At 52.7% G+C, this 17,760-nt stretch overlaps 8 protein-coding genes across 8 annotated transcripts; 4 read left to right on the top strand and 4 right to left on the bottom strand.

Annotated features, from left to right (window-relative positions):
- Positions 1-53: 53 nt before the first annotated feature.
- On the top strand, positions 54-3,486 carry J4E86_005581 (uncharacterized protein; the record flags this gene model as incomplete). Its single annotated transcript, XM_051446114.1, has 2 exons — positions 54-3,396; positions 3,461-3,486. 2 exons carry the CDS (start codon positions 54-56, stop codon positions 3,484-3,486), a joined length of 3,369 nt encoding a protein of 1,122 aa, XP_051302881.1.
- A 385-nt stretch (positions 3,487-3,871) lies between these two features.
- On the bottom strand, positions 3,872-5,638 carry SDH1_2 (succinate dehydrogenase flavoprotein subunit; the record flags this gene model as incomplete). Its single annotated transcript, XM_051446113.1, has 4 exons — positions 3,872-4,429; positions 4,483-4,965; positions 5,019-5,557; positions 5,605-5,638. 4 exons carry the CDS (start codon positions 5,636-5,638, stop codon positions 3,872-3,874), a joined length of 1,614 nt encoding a protein of 537 aa, XP_051302880.1.
- Positions 5,639-6,788: 1,150 nt separating this feature from the next.
- On the top strand, positions 6,789-7,687 carry J4E86_005579 (uncharacterized protein; the record flags this gene model as incomplete). The annotated part of the gene is made up of 2 exons (XM_051446112.1): positions 6,789-7,218; positions 7,290-7,687. The coding sequence occupies 2 exons, from the start codon at positions 6,789-6,791 to the stop codon at positions 7,685-7,687; spliced, it is 828 nt and encodes a 275-aa protein (XP_051302879.1).
- Positions 7,688-9,047: 1,360 nt separating this feature from the next.
- On the bottom strand, positions 9,048-9,455 carry J4E86_005578 (uncharacterized protein; the record flags this gene model as incomplete). Its single annotated transcript, XM_051446111.1, has 1 exon — positions 9,048-9,455. One exon carries the CDS (start codon positions 9,453-9,455, stop codon positions 9,048-9,050), a length of 408 nt encoding a protein of 135 aa, XP_051302878.1.
- Positions 9,456-10,700: 1,245 nt separating this feature from the next.
- J4E86_005577 (uncharacterized protein) lies at positions 10,701-11,763 on the top strand (the record flags this gene model as incomplete). The annotated part of the gene is made up of 4 exons (XM_051446110.1): positions 10,701-10,745; positions 10,798-10,826; positions 10,877-11,405; positions 11,461-11,763. The coding sequence occupies 4 exons, from the start codon at positions 10,701-10,703 to the stop codon at positions 11,761-11,763; spliced, it is 906 nt and encodes a 301-aa protein (XP_051302877.1).
- A 510-nt stretch (positions 11,764-12,273) lies between these two features.
- On the top strand, positions 12,274-12,576 carry J4E86_005576 (uncharacterized protein; the record flags this gene model as incomplete). Its single annotated transcript, XM_051446109.1, is given in 2 exon segments — positions 12,274-12,305; positions 12,318-12,576. The coding sequence occupies 2 exon segments, from the start codon at positions 12,274-12,276 to the stop codon at positions 12,574-12,576; spliced, it is 291 nt and encodes a 96-aa protein (XP_051302876.1).
- Positions 12,577-12,688: 112 nt separating this feature from the next.
- On the bottom strand, positions 12,689-14,430 carry J4E86_005575 (uncharacterized protein; the record flags this gene model as incomplete). Its single annotated transcript, XM_051446108.1, has 2 exons — positions 12,689-13,914; positions 13,962-14,430. The coding sequence occupies 2 exons, from the start codon at positions 14,428-14,430 to the stop codon at positions 12,689-12,691; spliced, it is 1,695 nt and encodes a 564-aa protein (XP_051302875.1).
- An 889-nt stretch (positions 14,431-15,319) lies between these two features.
- Positions 15,320-17,437, bottom strand: J4E86_005574 (uncharacterized protein; the record flags this gene model as incomplete). Its single annotated transcript, XM_051446107.1, has 1 exon — positions 15,320-17,437. The coding sequence occupies one exon, from the start codon at positions 17,435-17,437 to the stop codon at positions 15,320-15,322; it is 2,118 nt and encodes a 705-aa protein (XP_051302874.1).
- Between the last annotated feature and the right edge of the window lie 323 nt (positions 17,438-17,760).

The following is a 17,760-nucleotide window of genomic DNA, read 5'->3' as shown; positions in this document are numbered from 1 at the left end:
CAGATCTAGCCGAGAGAATGCCACTAACACAACCTTCCAGCACACCCAAAGATATGGCTGCAATAACAGCAGATGCGAAAGCGGCGTGGGACGCCCATGTCGATACCCGCACAGGAGCGGAGCCACCAAAACCAGCCGACCCATCTGAGATCAGTACACTCAGAAACAAGATCGGCAATTCTTTCAAAGCAGCAGCAGCTTTACTAGGCGCTGCAGCAGCCCCGGTTCCCGACCAGACAGGCGATGGCTCCAAGATTGCCCCAGAAGAGAAGGCTAGCTTGTACAAGAAGATTGAGGGCAGTCTTCGAGATATGTCTCACCTTGGTGTCGACAACATCCAAAGTTTATTGGAAATCCAGAAGGAGAAAATGCTTGGTGGCTATACTGATGACAAGACTTACCTGATGGAGGGTCTTATCCGGACCGCCGCGAAGCTGCCGGACGGATCCAAAACTAGGGACGCAGTTACAGGCAATTTCCTAGAGCAGCTATGGAACGACTTGCAACACCCACCGCAGTCGTACCTCGGAGAGAAGTTCCAGTATCGATCCGCAGATGGCTCCAACAACAGTCTTGTCAACCCCCAAGTGGGCGCAGCAGGGACACCATATGCTAGAACAGTCAAGCCATCTCAGATGCAGACCCCTGCGCGCCCAGATCCGGGCGTCGTATTCGACAGCATCATGACTAGGAAGCATGCCGAGCTGCATCCTAACAGGATCTCGAGCATGCTGTTCTATCTGGCATCTATCATCATCCACGACTGCTTCCGGACGAGCCACGAGGACTTCGCCGTTTCTATGACATCTTCTTACCTCGATCTATCGCCCTTGTATGGAAGCAACCAGGCCGAGCAAGACATGATGAGGACCGGATGCGATGGAAGGATCAAGCCTGACTGCTTCTCGGAAGCACGACTGTTGTTCTTCCCCCCTGGTGTAGGCGCCATGTTGATCATGTTCAACCGTTTCCACAACTACACTGTCGAGAACCTGGCCGCGATCAACGAACAAGGGCGCTTCAAGAAGCCTTCAAATGAAGCGCCCCAACCTACTGGCGATGCTGAGGCCGACAAGAAGGCAAAGGATAAGTACGATGCAGCATGGAAGAAGTACGACAATGATCTGTTTCAGACTGGTCGTCTCATCACCTGCGGCCTTTACGTCAACATTATACTGATCGACTACGTCCGCACTATTCTGGATCTCAACCGCACAGATAGTAACTGGCAGCTGAATCCCCGCGCTGAGGTAGCGAACCTACCCATGGGTGTTGGTAACCAGGTCTCAGCTGAGTTCAACCTCGTTTACCGATGGCACTCTACAGTGTCCGATCGCGACGAGAAATGGACGCAGGAGATGTGGGACGGTATGTTTGGCGAAGGTCGTGATCCCAAGTCTATCAGCAAAGGCGAGTTCCTCGGTACCTTGAACAAAGTCTACAGCAAGACCGATCCGGATCCATCGAAACGCAAGTTCGCTAATCTGGAGCGAAGCGAGTCCGGCACGCTACCCGACCAAGGCCTTGTTGACATCTTGACATCAAGCATTGAAGACTGTGCCAACTCGTTCGGGCCAAACAGAGTTCCCGCTGTTTTCCGTGCTATTGAGGTTCTCGGTATCGAGCAAGCACGTAGCTGGAACTTGGGCTCGCTCAACGAGTTCAGGAAATACTTCAAGCTCGAGCCGCACAATACTTTCGAAGACATCACATCCGACAAGTACGTGCAAGAACAACTCAAGCACCTCTACGACCATCCCGATAAGGTTGAAATCTACCCTGGCATCGTTGTCGAGGATGCGAAGCAACCCATGGCTCCAGGTTCCGGTCTCTGTCCAGGGTACACCGTCTCTCGTGCTGTTCTCTCCGACGCGGTAGCCTTGGTGCGCGGCGACCGATTCTACACTCACGACTACAACCCGCGCACATTGACTAATTGGGGCTACCAGCTTGCTGATAGCGATCTTGGTGTTGACAATGGATGTGTCTTCTACAAGCTCTTCCTGCGCGCTTTCCCACAGCACTTCAAGTACAACAGCGTGTACGCACATTACCCTCTAACAGTTCCCTCCGCGATGAAGGTGGCTCTCACCGATTTGAAGAAGGACAACCTGTACGACTTCAGCAAACCAGTGGCAATAGCACACCCACACTTCGTCAAAGAGTACAAACTCGCCACCGAAATCATGAAAGACCAAGCTACCTTCAAAGTCGTCTGGGGCAGAGCCATGGAATACATCATGAGTCCCGCATCCGCCGACTTCATGCTTGCTGGCGACGGACCCAAGAATGCCGCATCAAGGCAAATGGTCAGCAAAGCCCTTTACGTCTCGTCGTGGGACAAGGAAGTACGCAACTACTATACGCTCAAGACGAGGGAGCTGTTGAAAGAGAAGAGCGTAAAGATTGCCGACTTCAACCAAGTTGACATCATACGCTCCATCGGCAATCTTGCCCACGTCCACTTCTGCTCTGAGCTGTTCATGTTGCCGCTCAAGACGGCCGCACAGCCCTACGGTATCTTCACAGAGGCTGAACTCTATCTCATCATGTCGTCGGTCTTTGCGCTCATCTTCTTCGATGCGGATCCTGCTTCGTCTTTCCCCTTGCACGTCAAAGCAAGGAAGGCAACACAACTGCTTGGAAACATCGTTGAGAAGAACGTGCAGGCCATTGCAAACTCTGGAATCTTGTCCAGTATCATGGCGACGATCTGGCCTCAGGAAACTACCATGAAGTTCCATGGCGTGCACATGATCAAGCGACTGCTAGAGAGCGGCATGTCGCCAGAAACCCTGACTTGGGGTCATATCCTCGGTACAGCAGGTGGTATGGTGTCTAATCAAGGCCAGCTCTTTGCTCAAACGATCGAATACTACATCCTCGGCGACGGCAAGAAACACTGGCCCGAGATCCAGAAGCTTGCTGAAGACGACAGCGAAGAAGCGTTCGAGAAGCTGATGCACTACACCATGGAAGGTGGCCGCCTAAACGGCGAAACAGGCGTCATCCGGGCCGTCGCCAAACCCACGTCCATCACTGAGAATGGAAAGTCGATAGACCTCAAACCAGGGGATGCTGTCTTCGTAAACCTACGCGTTGCGTCTCACGATCCAGACGTCTTCCCCAACCCAGATGAAGTCGACATCACACGCTCTCTAGACTCATACATCCACCTCGGATACGGTCCACACCAGTGTCTCGGACTACCAATGACGCGCATGGCGCTCACGACTATGCTCAGAGAAGTCGCTCGACTCAAGAATCTTCGCCCAGCGCTGGGTCCGCAGGGCAAGATCCACAAGGTGGAGAAGAAGATGGGTCCGGGCGAGGAGAAGTATTCGTACCATGCTTACTTGACGGAGAACCAGGATATGTACTTCCCGTTCCCTTGTGGTAAGTCTTTCCTCCTGATACCTTGACGTTTTGACTTCAGAATATGTGCTAACTCCATGTGTAGCTTTGAAGGTGTGCTGGGATGATTAGTGATGTTAATGCTGGGATCTGGGACTTCACGAATGAACAAGAGTGTATGATGAGATCAAAGGTTATGCGGAGGATTTCGGTTTAGTTTGCAAAATTCCCACACTATATTCAACGGCGAACGGCGTAAATAGCTGGAATGATATGTGCTCCTTACTCATCATTACGTGGACCGATATCTCGTCGTATTGCACAACGCATGAAACAAGGGAGACGATAAGTACGAATCGAACCCATCTTGACGTTGTAGTAGTAGTTCAGAATAGATGAGTATGCTAACAAGGTGAATCAATAGGTCCATGTCAACGTTTGAGTTGTACATGATCACCAGGAAGGCGGCCAAAGGCGAAGCGGAGGCCTCAAGTTGACCTAGAGGTATTCCCTGGCCTCAATACGAGCGCTTCATAGGCGGCACACTCGCCGCTTCGTTCTCATCCAACGTCGCCATCTGTACCGCCCTCGTACCAAACGTGACTTCCTGACCGACGTTGCCCTGCCACGTCAGACTATGCTTCATCCATTCTTCATCATCTCTTTCCTTGAAGTCATCTCTCGCATGCGCGCCTCTACTCTCTGTCCTTGTCAACGCCGCCTTACTCGTCTGCGAGGCGTTCGTAAGAAGGTTGCGCAATTCGAGCGTCTCGATAAGATCAGAGTTCCATATCAGGGACCGGTCTGTGACGCGGAGGTCGGTGGTATATGTCTTCTCGATATCGCCGAGTTGAGTGTTGCCTTTGGATAGTGAGTCGTGGGTGCGGAACACGGCCGTCGTTGATTGCATGGTGGCTTGCATGTCGTTTCGTAAAGCGGCGGTCGTTGTGGTTCCGTTCGTGTCTAGGAACGTGTTTATCTCGCTGATGGAGTCGAGGCCGACATTTTCGGGGGCTGGAGTATGAGGCGCAGATGGCGAGTGATTCGCAGAGATGTGCAGTGCTGTTGCGCGGCCCTGAACATGGTCAGCATGTACAGCAGGATTACTAGAAGAATTCAAGTACTCACAAATACTACAATGTCGAGCAAAGAATTCGCTCCCAGTCGATTTGCGCCATGAACGCTGACACATGCGGCCTCACCTGCGGCATAGAGGCCGTCGACAACCGCTTCTTTCCCACTCTTGGCGTCTACATCCAGCACCTGTCCATGATAATTCGTCGGTATACCGCCCATACAGTAATGTACTGTCGGCAACACCGGTATTGGTTCTCTCGTGATATCGATGCCGGCGAAGATTCCTGCTGTTTCAGCGATTCCAGGCAGGCGTTCCATGATGACGTCCTTTGGTAAATGGGAGAGCTGGAGATGTATGTGGTCTCTGTTCGGCCCACAGCCGCGGCCTTCTAGGATCTCGAGATTCATAGAGCGAGAGACGACGTCGCGAGATGCAAGGTCTTTGGCAGTAGGAGCATAGCGTTCCATGAACCGTTCGCCTTCGCTGTTGAGGAGATAGCCGCCTTCGCCGCGAGCGCCTTCGGTGATCAAGACCTAGTGTGTTCGTCAGTCGAGAAACTTTGTGGTAGTTGCATCCGTTAACATACGCCTGCGCCATAGATGCCAGAAGGGTGGAATTGCACAAATTCCATGTCCTGGAGCGGCAGTCCTGCTCTTGAGACCATTGCGCTCCCATCGCCAGTACTTGTATGCGCGCTTGTTGCACTGAAGTATGCCCTTCCGTATCCGCCAGTAGCCAGCACCGTGTTCCGGGCAAAGAGTCTGTGAGTTGTGCCATCTTCCATATTCAGCGCTGTTATGCCCACGCACTTGCCCTCGCTCATCATCAAGTCGAGCGCAAACCACTCGATGAAGAACTGCACTCCTTCCTTGAGACTCTGTCCGTATAATGTATGAAGCATTGCATGCCCGGTACGATCTGCTGCACATGCCGTCCGGTAGGCCTGACCGCCTTTCCCGTATTTGAGCGACTGCCCTCCCAACGCTCGCTGGTAGATGGTGCCTTCGTTCGTTCGACTGAATGGCATGCCATAGTTTTCGAGTTCGACGACTGCCGGGACAGCTTCGCGTGTCATGTAGTGTATCGCGTCTTGGTCACCGAGCCAATCTGACCCCTTGATGGTATCTACTCGCATGTTAGCCAAAGCCGTCTTGGATAGCACACTTGCTTACCATACATGTGCCATCGCCAGTCGTCCTCAGTCATGTTCCCAAGCGCAGCGTTGATTCCACCTTGCGCAGCGACGGTGTGTGAACGGGTAGGGAAGAGCTTCGATACGCATGCGGTCTTGAGTCCGGCTTCCGTGAGTCCTACGGCAGCTCGAAGGCCAGCGCCCCCGGCTCCCACCACGATTGCACTGGACTGAAGTTAGCTACGTGCGTCCCCATAGATTGAATGTCGATTACTCATAGTGGTGGTCAATGACAGTGAGACCTTTGACATTCGGCCCATTGACGGAGGCGAACTTCCTGTGGTGTCTTGGGTTAAGTAACTGCCGATGAGCACTGTACTGGTGGCGCGAGATGGCTCGCGCAAAGGCACGCATCATGAAGAGCGATGGGTGAAGAAGAGATACATTGGGTCTTAGCTAGATCGAGAGAAGGGCTTGGAGACATCAGAATAGTACACGCGGTAGTTAGTACCAGTGGCGCTAGCATGTAGGCGTTCGGCATGCCCCTCTAAGCTTCCCTCGGCTGTATAACGACCCAGGGTGAGTGGAGGTTGATAACGCAGAGAAGGACCCCTATACTTCAAAGTGCCGAATGCTTCTCGACAGCGGTGTTTCAGAGGTCAGAGAGAGGGAGGCCATCATTCGTGACACTGTTGACCTGTCGAGACGCGTCGTCTGATGGAGGGAGAAGTTTGCGGGGTAGACGGGAGTGAATGCTGGAGACGCGATGTGGCGAAGATCTGGGCAGGAACAACATGACTCGTACGTGCGCTACCCCGGAGATGACAGCATCAACCAATCGGTCACAACGCATTACGCAAGGCGAGAGACCGATCAGCCTTCCGTCGGCTATACAACATTGCACTAGTCCAAGACATCACTTTGTCTTCATTGTCGCGCCTAGCATTTCTTACCAAGTGTTCACCCTTCGCGGTCGTTTCTGCTGGCATCCCGATGCACACTCTCCTATGACGTCACACGACGAGTGGCGATATGGCGGACTTGGTGTGTCCAACCACTGTGCGTCGAGGAGCAAAGGGCGCAGAAAGGGCTGATGCGGATAACACGGGTGTATGGTCAGTCGGAGAACATCTTTTTGACCTCAGTGTGCTCTTAGAAAAGCTATACAGGCCATGAAACATAACTCTTCCATGTGCATGACGGACTTCGTCAAAACCTCCCAACATGACGACCGAATGGGCAAGGAAATGGCTTTCCGACCCCTCATCCACTCCAGCATCTACCCAACAGGTTACCATCATCGACGAGCTCCTCTCCTCCAAAACCTTCCCCCAAAGCTCTGCCTCCGCAACAGCCTCCCTCGTCGAAGCGCAAGACGACATCAGCTTCGCTCTAGCCGATCTCGTTGGTCTCTACTATTCGGCTGCTGAATCATGTACTAGTTTCAACGAACTGAAACTACTCGTAGCATATCTCGTTGAACTAGCAAGACAACCAGATGCTGTGAACCGCGGACCAGAGGCCAGGAGCTGGGATGTACCTGGCCTTGAGCCTCCACCCAAAATTGAGGTAGGGGAGGTCATTGTGATTGAAGGAAAGAGGTTGTGGAGCCAGTTACTGGGGTTTAGTATGCATCTTACGGAGAAGTTCCAGGGTACGTTTGTCAAATCTTTATGCCTACCGTCTGCGACTCTATACATCCCATGGCTGACGTTGTCACGACAGGTCCCGAGCTATGGACTCACAGTATCCGTAACCCAGCAACCCCTGAAGCCGCAACAACCAAATGGAAAGACTTCAACACTCTCCTCGCCCTAATCGCGCATGACCCGGATGCTCAAACCACACCAGCTCTTGCAGACTACACCAGACTGTCTCGTGTGACTTTAGCCATGGCACTGGAATACTCGCCTGGTACAAGGCTGGGCAAGAATACAGCTATGCATGTACCGGCGGCTGCACAGTGGGTTCTGATCGCTGGGGAAGAGATCGAAAAGATGTGTAGGGCGGGTACGGAGTCGATACCTGGGGGTGACCTGTGGGTGGAAAGAGGAGGGAGCGATGTTTGCGATGTGGCAAGATTGCAATTCTGGAAGGAGAGATTGAGAGACTTGGGGTATTGATGTCATTGTTGGTAAGAATAAGCTGACGTTAGATACCGTTACTCAGCTATGCGCCTATACAAAAGAAATACTTGAACAGGCCTGGGGCCTACATCGACGTTAGGTTACCTACTTAGCATATTTTTATATTGATGTAGGCTGCAAACCTGTTTAGCGGTTTGCTATGGTAGCGTGTATGAGCATCAGCTTGTTTCCCGCTTCACTGATAACTGGAATACATCCACGCCAATCTATCCTCATTCGCCTACCCTAATGTCTCGGTATATACCAGATCGAGCTCTCGGCTTTCCTAGCAGCTTCGCTGGAGACTTCAACCTCAACCGTTACCGTGCTTTTATCTAATCGGCCAATGTTCCCTGCGTATTGTTCCCCGGGACGCAAAAGTCTTAGCACAGGTATGGCTGATGCCGACGTCGATGCCGACGCCGATACTGATGGCCTCTCATCCGACGATGAGGCAGAACGCGCTGTTTCTATTGTCGGTCGTCTAGGGTTTGATAAATGTTTTTGGGTGATAGGCAATTCGATTGGAGCGCCATTATTGCATACAGGTATACATGGAGGGTGCACGATGGTCTTCGTGCGTTTCTTCGGGGAAGTGCTGGAAGTCGTGGTTGTCGAGAAAGAGCTTGCACGCGTTCGGTCGCTAGCAGGGGACAGTGAACGAGTTGATGATGATGATGGCAATCTTTGGTCGGCCGTGCATCCAGACGTTGCGGGCGAAGTGCCAAAGAGGCACAAGTAAGACATCTTGCGTGTCTATAAGTTGAACTCAGGGAGGGGGTGTGACCAGCCGATTGCTATTTGCTTACTTTCAGATGTCGTAGGTCTTGCTCGAAGTCTCACGGGAACTAAGGTGCGTCGTAGGTCGCCGCTCGGGGTGAAACAGAGCGTCGTTGAGCGAGGTGCCTGCGCCTTCATTCGTACAACCGATCTAGCGAGCCGGTCGAGTCTGCGTGGGTTTGGCGGAACATTATGGCGCTTTGGAGTCTGTGATGCAACCACTGTATCGTGAATGGACGTTATCGCTGGAGAGTAAGTGAATAGTGTCAGACAGCGTGAAGAAACGAAAAGCACAGGCGAGCTCTTTTGACACAGTCTCATTTGGTATAGTACTGTATCCACAGTGCTCGATCAAAAGATCCAGAAGCTGGCTAATACCAGTCAAGCTCACAGTAGTAGCAATGTTCACCTGGGAATAAAAACGCCATTCCAATGCCAAACGCCAGCGGCTATGCATCCCTCCAGGCAATGCAATCGCTATGTCGTAAACCATAAAATCATAATACAATCGAGTCGTGTCATTCCGCGCCATTCCCATGCTAAAACGCCTGAAGATCCCAACCTTTGCTTGCGTCGGTCATCGTTGCATGTACATGCCAGTGGTGACCATAACATTGCCATAGCGCTCGTTAGCGCGCCAGAGGTACTTTAGGAAAACAATAGCTTTCAGGTAGACTTTCATAATGCGCCTCCGTCGGACGCGATCGGCTTCCAGGATTTTGCGCAGTGCCTTGGAGACAGCAAAAGGTGAGGCGACCCTCCGGGATGGTGACTGGATGATGGCGGGCCACGACGTCGCTCGGGTCAGCGTCGGCGGACTCAGGTCGGAAACCTCGGGTAAGAAAGCCGCTGGGGTCTCGGGCGCATCGTTCAGTGAAGCAGGACCAAATTGGGCGTCGAGAGGTTCATACTCGAAGACTTCTGGAATGCTTCCAAGCGTGGGAGAGAAGGCCGCTGAGCGGGGAGTGCCGGGTTGATGTGACATTTGAGTGGTGGTGTTTTCTTTTGGTGGTGACTGTCCTCTTCTTGGTGGTGAGGGACGGGCAGGTTGGTGTTGCTGCTTGGGTGCGCGTGGTGAGAGTTGGATGGAGGGTTGGCTGGCTGGCCAGAGCGGAACGGAGAAACGCCTAAACATGGAGCCCGTTTGTTTTGCTGACTGATTGAGGAGAGCGTCGCATCGTTGCGGTGAAAACAGCAGCATGTCGGACAGTGAATGTGTTGCACGACGAGGCTGGGGTGAGGACGAGATTGGGAAAACGAAGGAAAGCAAAGCGCTGGCGGCACCGCGGATTAAGGCTGACTTTCACCCATTGTTAGTTGTGTGTATAAACAGTTAATCCCCGCTTTTGCAGGACGGGAAGGGCACTAGGCACTGGGGCCCAATGATGTTAGCATACGGGCGACGGTGATCGTGTGGACAAACGCGTTTGTTTTGCAGACAACACACTGGCAAGCCACTTCCCGTGGTCATACGAGCTGGGAGCACGCTGACCTTTGACGAGAAGACGCGCTGTTGCTGCCTCACACTCCTGGTTGCTTTGCGAGGAGTTGAATATTACCCCGCTCAGGCATTGTGCGATTGTAGATGAGGCATGACGTCGCTATGGAAAAAGTTTGGATCGAGAGATCGAGAACTCACATCAACCGGCGCAGAAGCCGCCAACGGTAACGCTAGCGTCTAGCCCAATCACGCGTGAGACACCCCTTCCTGTCCCCAACTCCTTCACACCACCATTGACTGCCTCTACCACATGGCCAGGGTGATACGCCGTCTGTGTGCAGCCGCCTGATGCAGCGCATCGCAGATGCAAGCGTGCGTGTCCTTTGATGCGTCACCGGGTAGTCAGAGCCCTGCCATGTCGCTTTCAGCTGGCTTGTCCTCCGCGGACTGCCCTTGCCGTGGCCTGCGTCTCACCGATGAGGGCATGCTCAGGCTTTGCACGTTTCACGGTGACGCCCAGCAAAGATAGACAGTAATCATCTTCTGCGCTGAGATAGATGCAGAAGGTCCTCGGGACCCTTGTACGGCGGTAACCTACCGCCTGCTTGGGATGCGGAGAAGCCAAAGCTATACAGCACCAAAGTTCCTCCCATCTCCCGCTGCAGGTCTGCCTGTCTGCCATTGCCTTCGCGACATTGCTTACGACGGATTATTTCGCTTTTGCTACTACTCTACTTAGCCGCCTCTAGCATCGACTAGGCTGCCTGACTCCGAGTCACCATCAGCAAAATGACGTACACCAGGAAGCAGGTCGTGACTTGCATCAGCGTGCTAGTAGGGTCTCATGCGGTGCGAGCTTTCACGTGCGCGTTCTAACAATATCTAGTATCTCGTCATCGCAACCGCGCTCGCAGGGTGAACTCCCATCGTAACCGACGATGCTAGGACCGCGCTAACACGTCTAGGTGGGCTGCCTCCCGCGCGAACGCTCGTTCTGTGCCCATCTCCGACACATTGACCGGCTTCACTACGGCTCTACCCATCGTCTCAGGCCTCCTACTCGAGTGCGGCTATGACTTCACGCGTCGGCAAGAGCGTCGCAAGCATCTGGGGCGCGGCGAGATCCAGCGCCCGCCACTCGTAATCATCGCGAACACGCTCATCTTCATCTACTCGTCGGTCGTCATTACCCTCGTCGGCACTCATGCCGCGCCGCCTTCTGGATTAGACTGCGGATTGCGCGAGCGCTGGCAGACGTTGTTCAAGCACAAGGATGCGAGTGCCATCCGCCAGATCCAGGATGCCTTTGAGTGCTGTGGCCTAGCCAACGCGCGCGACATGGCATGGCCGTTTCCAGACAAAACACACAAGGCCGACGCATGCCAGATCACGTATGCTGGCAGAGCCGATGGCTGCTTTAGGTTTTGGAAGGCTGAGGAGCAAGTAGTTGCCGGCATGCTCATGTCCGTCGTGGGCATGGTTTTCATCTGGCAGGTACGTAGTGGGGGTTACAGCGCTCCGAGACGCCAATGCTAATTTGACTCCCTAGATCCTCATCATCGCTGTTCCCACACAGAAGGAGTCCTGGCTGCATCGTATTGCGCCGGACCGTATCTCCCGCATGATCGCCGACGAGCGCAACGGCGACACCGAGCCTCGACGAGCCATCGATTACATACCCGGCTACAACGGCAACCGCTACTCTGACCGCATCGAGGAGGAGACGGAAGAAGACAGCCAAGACTCAGTCCGTGCTATTGAGGAGGGCAATCGCCGCCTCGATGGCGCGTTGCCAGGGCATGTCGAGCGCGACCAGCAGCCTAGTGTCGAGAACGAATGGGCGAGGAACTAGCGAGTTGGCTACATACAAGATGTGACAGTTTGCACTGACGCAATAGACATTCGGCGAGCGACATGGCAGAGATTTGGGTTGCCAGTTCTGCGCGAAGTCACAGCTCTGTGCATCCCGAGACTGGCCATCTCATCCTGACTGCGACTAGGAGCGGGAACATAAAGGGCCAGTTCGGCTGGTCCAGCATCTCGTCTATGAGACAACAACGTCCACGACTGCAGTGTCGTCTCTAGCATGTCTTTTCCGAGTCAGACAGTATGGGCTGTTCCAAACAATGCAACGTAGTGTCTCATATCGTCAAATATGACTATTTAGCGCATACTTTCGACCGCTTTCATTCACAATACACTTCAACCTCATTCGTATATACTCAAATCAACATGTTTGCTCACAGTGGACTGCTCGAGGCAGACGGACAGAGCATTCTGGTATACCTATAAAATGTTCGACTCTCGAATCCTATATACCCGCAGACCATCACAAACACCATTTCACACGCACCCCACAGCAATGTCTTCCACGAGAAACACCACCACTTATCTGTGCTCGAACAGGCCGCGCCTGAACAGTGTAAACACAGCCCACACCTTCGATGACATTCTCCCACCAGAGAGGATGACGACGTGGGAAGACTTGGACGCCAAAAAGAAGGAAAAATTGTCCCACAAGGTCAAATCCAAGGTGGGGAGTACCGCAAAGTCCGCTTTAGCCAAGACCAAGGAGAAATTGGCGGAGGGCAAGGCGAAAAAAGAAGCCAAGAAGGCGGAGAAGGAGGAGGGGCAGAAGACAAGGATCGATTCCGTAGTGGATTAATTTAGTTGGTGGAAGAGGAGGAGGCTCGTGCATAAGGATATGTAATGAGGTGAAATGAAGTTTGTTTGACTATTGAATCGTAGCTATGAGGTGGGACGGTGTCCGTGATCCTCTAAGAACCCTTTAGTTCGCTGCCATCCTCGATCCAGGGTGTGATTCTGATTTGATCGTCGATAGGTGATTCGTAATGTGCTTCTAATGCGTCGCTTACAGCTCCGTCCCCGCAACCAAACGCAAGATTGGTACTTGGCTCATAGAAGATCTCTTCATCATTATCCTGGAACCCGGAGTCTTCCCAATCGGATGCGTCCGCTTTCTCCAGACTCTTTCCATGTCCTTCCATCGCTTCTTCAGTGTCTGTGGTTGTATCATCTTGGTCGAGTGGTGGAGGGTCTAAGGGGTGCTCCTGGTCGCTCTCGTGATATTCGAGCTTTGACTCTTCTATAGGAATCATCTCCACTATTGGTAGATCATTGTCCTCATCTTTCTCGACTTCTTGATGCTCGGGATGAATGACTGGTTCCAGCAAGACATCGTCGACTGGTGTTGTAGGTACAGGATGCATGGACGGTGAGCTGACAACGTCTGCATCGTCATCGATCACTTTGGTGGCCTCGCTCTCCGGGCTTTGGCTGGTAGTATCCTCAGGTCCAGAAGACCCATCATCGGGTAGATCGGTATCGTACACACGTAGCCATGGCGCATGTACTTGTTCAGTATTACTACCATGATCGTCCGACAGCCGGTGCAAACTTCCACTGACAGAGACCATAGGTATTTTGTGCTCGTTCACCGCAGCCTCCAGTAGCGCAGCTTCTTGGCGCTCGAGCTCAGCTCTCTTTGCAGCAAACTCTCTCTTGATATCGGCTAATCTCCCATCTAGTAACTGCTTGTTGCGTACCAGCTCTTCGATAGCATTGTGAGTTCTCTGTCGTATATTTGAGAGAAATTTGCAGCATTTGTCGTCATGTAAGAGCTGCGCAAGAAGTACAGCATCGGTAAGGTGCTGTAAGAGCCCACTGGAAGACAGGCGAACGCGGTGAACGGCGTTATGTCGGAGCTGGATAATCGATTCCATGAGACCGGGCAGAGGCTCTACATCGTCTTTCATGTCGTCCAATTTGAGTTCGTCTCGGTAGATTAGTAATGTTCTGGCCCATTGGTTGAGTTCGACTGCCTCTGCGCAGTCCCAGCCTTCTCGCTGCAAAATCCCAACTAGCCTCTCCTGCGCAAAATCGAAGCAGGCTTTTTCGAGAGTGTATTGAACCCTGACGAGGATGCGGTGCTGATCCCAGAGTGGCAAGGCTACGGAATCGAACAGCTGCGTGTGCGAGGTTGCTTGAAATCTTATTAGCACGGCTTGTGAATACGTTGATTCAACGTACCATTATTGATCTTCTCTCTCTCTTTCCTAGCTTTAAGCCTGTCGCCGATGCCCATGAGTTCTTCGGGATTGTATGTACCTGCAACACGTTGTGCAGCTGCTACACTACTTGCTGCAGTGCTGGACTCGGTAACTGCAGGCTGCACAGCCGCTGCGCTGTTCGTTCCAGTCTGAGATACGGGGGAAATTGGTGGACTGGGCTGATTAGAGAGACCTCCAAAGACATCAGGAAAGCGTGTTCTCGCTTTCTCGGTTGAAGCAAAGATCTGGTCTCCTGACAGAGCGAAGGCTACCGCGTTGATCCTATCCACTCCATATCTTTGAATCAGAGTAGCAATCTTGGCTTCGTCCTTATGCTTCCTGATCTTCTTGCGAATCTTTTTCTCGGTGCTAGGCGGTGTTGGACCATCGCTGAAAATGTCCTTGAGCGCCAGATATACTTGCTTCTCAATGAGTGGGGGAGTGGCCATGGTTTATATGGTAGGCTTGCAGGTACAGAGTGTCGAAAACCAGTGGAATTGTACATCGCGTTTTCAGCCTTTGTGTCCAGCTATATGTAAAGGCGCCTCAACCGCTGCGCCTCAATGTTGCCTTGAGGAGCTTGCGCATGAACATTCACTCAGCTGGAAATGTACCCCGCGCCTGGATGTCTCGTCCAGCGAATGATTGATCCGGGTTGACGCCATGCCTGAGGGCTAGACTGCGAGCCTCAGGCGTGGCTTGCTTTCCGACGTGGCTTCCTGGCGTAGAAAGCCGAACACGGATCACATTGCCGCACAAAGTGAGGCTCAGTACATAGCAATGTCTGCCTGAATGGGGGGCTCATGAATGGCTATGGTCTTAGGCGTGCGGATAATGCTCTCGCTGGTGTGTCGCGTCACATGAGTCCATCGCGATCACAATGTGGTGGTGTTGGAGGAGAGAAGCAGGTGCGGGTGCGGGCCGGCGGCAGGAGCCCTGCTGATCCTTGAAATTTGCCGTTCCAGCCCCCCAAATTTGGCGCCCTCGTCTGACGCGACAACAAGACAGTCGGCGCGCCAAAGCATTGCCATGGGTTCACGTCAATCAAGGCAGAAACTGAACACCCTGAGGTCTACATCAAGGTATGTTTTCTAATCTGCTTGTCTCATCACAATGTACTCTGCAGACCTGTTCAGTTTGTATGAGATGAACTTGGATCACATCCACAACAGCATGTCATTTGCGCAATGAGGTTTCAAAGGGTGCGCAAACCCAATCACACATGGGAATCTTGCATATTGAAAAGTTTCGATGGGATCGCGCTCCCAGGTCGCGATCATATTGTCTTATGAGCGGACCTCAGCGCCTGCATACCTATCTACACAACATCAACTACGCCTACTCCGCAACGAACGTGGAGCTATCCCAACCATACACCTTCTTCAAGCGCCGGGAGTAGATCAGAAGGAGTCGCCCCTCAATACTTGCCTGATGCGGCCGATGAAGCGTTATATCCCTCCGCACCGATACCTTCTCAGGAGGTACAAATGTGTAAATTGAGCCGACTTTGGGATCGATGGTAAAGCCAAATTCGGTCATGGCAGCCACGAACGCGTCCCAACGTACTGGGCTACGCGCTGCTGACGATCTTGAGAACAGCGACGAGAAGACGGCGGCAGTGGAGGGTTTGACGTAGAAGGTCTCCTTTGATGAAACGGGTTGGTCATCTGTGATGGCTTGTGGCGTTATGTCGTAGAGGGGAGTTTGCGCCGGTCGTGTCTTCTCCTTCTGCTTGCGTTGCTCGATGTTCGACACTGGGGTCTCGGGAGCTGATGGTGCTTTGTATTCAGCTTGGCTTTGACTAGCTTTTAACTTTTGTTGCTCGTACTGTTGCTGAATGCTCGAAATGCAGTCCGCAACCAGATCCTGGTAGAGAAAGCCAAGCTTCGTACCCGCCTTCTCAACGACATACTGATCTAGTGCTGCAAGAGCGCCTTCAGCCATGCCCGGCTCCAGCAAGTTGTCGATCGGAATGGCGTACTCGCCGAGGTCTACACCGTCTTTCAACGACCTCAGCTCCTTGTCCAAAGCTGTGTAGCCCGGTACGAATGGCTGGCTTTTCTTGTGGTTCGGTGCGGGTAATTGCGCGACTAACGAAAGAGATTGAACGAAGGTGACGATGATGGCCAGGTCTCCGAGACAGTCGTATTCACGTTCCGAGAGATTGTCTCGCTCTAGCGGATGGGCTCGATGGAGATCCTCTAGCTTCTGAAGCCACTGCGCAGCCCCGGACCAATTTGTATCCTCCTGGCAGAGTCGAAGCATGTAGTGTAACTGGGGGTTCTCTACTGTTAAAGACTCGGGGCTTCGCTTCAGCAAGATGCGCGGAACGTCGTCCTTCTGTACGGTCGACATGCGCTTGAACCACTTGCTGCCTCCCATGCCGACGGCCACACTACGTTTGAATCCATTCTGAGCGCGCAGATACTCCAGGTGGCAAGTGTTCGACACTTCCTTGAGGATAGTCGCTCGGAACTGTTTATCTGATGAATCCTTGAGCAACTCCATGAGACGGCCAATGTAGTTCCATGTGGCAGCGATCTTTACCGCGTTCTGAACGGCATCGAATACAGCACCGCTGATGTACCTATCTGTATGTACAGGCAACATGCGGCCTTTCTCGTCGGCGACAAGTTCCGGCCTACTGAAGAAGCAAAAGTTGACTTCATGGGCTAGAAGCGTAGGCTCAATGGAGATCAGACTAATGAGATCCTCACGCGACGACACCTGATCGCGAGCCATGTCAACGAGGTCTGAGAGCTCGGCCTTTTTCGGAGCCGAGTGTACGGATAACTTTGCTAGAGCTGCAGTCGCCTCGTCGGCTGGCTTCTTCGGGCGCTTCGTCTGGGTTCGCGTGGTAGACGCGGTATCGAGAATATCTTCAATGCTGATGTTGAGTAGCTGCATCAGATTCACCTGTCGCATGAGAATTAGCTCGCCAGTAGCTTGGGGTACTATGACTTGAGCTTGTATGGCCGGCTTCATGTTTGCCAAAACCTCTTCCCGCTTTTCTGCGAGGATCTGGACCGATTCGCCGTAGCCATCCTCCGTCAAGAAAAGCGTGTAACAGTTCTTGAATTGGGCGGCGTCTTGGAGCCGTAGGTTCTTCCTCTGCATCATATCAACTATATGCGCGTGATCGCCTGGACGTCCATTGAACCCTGTCGCGTATTGGTCTTTGAGTGGCAGGGTTGCCCGGTGCTTTAGCATATCGAGGAAGAAGTTTGATGAAGGGGCAGTGATGTCGCGTATATTCCATTCGGGAATGAACTTGTAGACATTCTCTAAGCTCGTATCTTCAGCATGCTTCAGGACAGCGCCATCACGAGAGCCAGCCTGCATGATCTTCTTGCGTTGTTCTTGGCTAAGCGAACGCCACCTTTCTTCGATGCGGGGGCCATGCTGTCGGTATTTGTTGGCAAGATCGCGATGGAGTTCCCTGAGTGTTTCGTTCATTTTGTCTGCGTTGGTGGGAGTTGGGCGTGGGAAGTGTGATTTGCCGGGGGTTTTGTCGCGGGTTGATCCAGGTACCACGCTAGAAATCGCTGTCAGCCGGACTGCACTAAGCCTATCTTGTCTTGGAGCGGTTGATCCAAGTCGTTCACGAGTGAGAGGTATCTGCAGTCAACACAATCATTGAGTTTGGATATCCTGAGCCTGATTGGAGGCAAACGATTAAAATATTGAGTTGAGCCATAGTCCGATAGGTAGATCGCGCACCTTGCGGCAGTCATGTTACGGGAGTGCTGCAAGCCACCTTACGCCACGAGCAGAATATG

Source organism: Alternaria arbusti (genome assembly GCF_024043155.1).
Source record: "Alternaria arbusti strain BMP 1465 chromosome Unknown scaffold_6, whole genome shotgun sequence".
NCBI classification, from domain to species: domain Eukaryota; kingdom Fungi; phylum Ascomycota; class Dothideomycetes; order Pleosporales; family Pleosporaceae; genus Alternaria; species Alternaria arbusti.
Note: the sequence above shows the minus strand (reverse complement) of the source record. Positions and strands in the feature narration are given on the sequence as shown.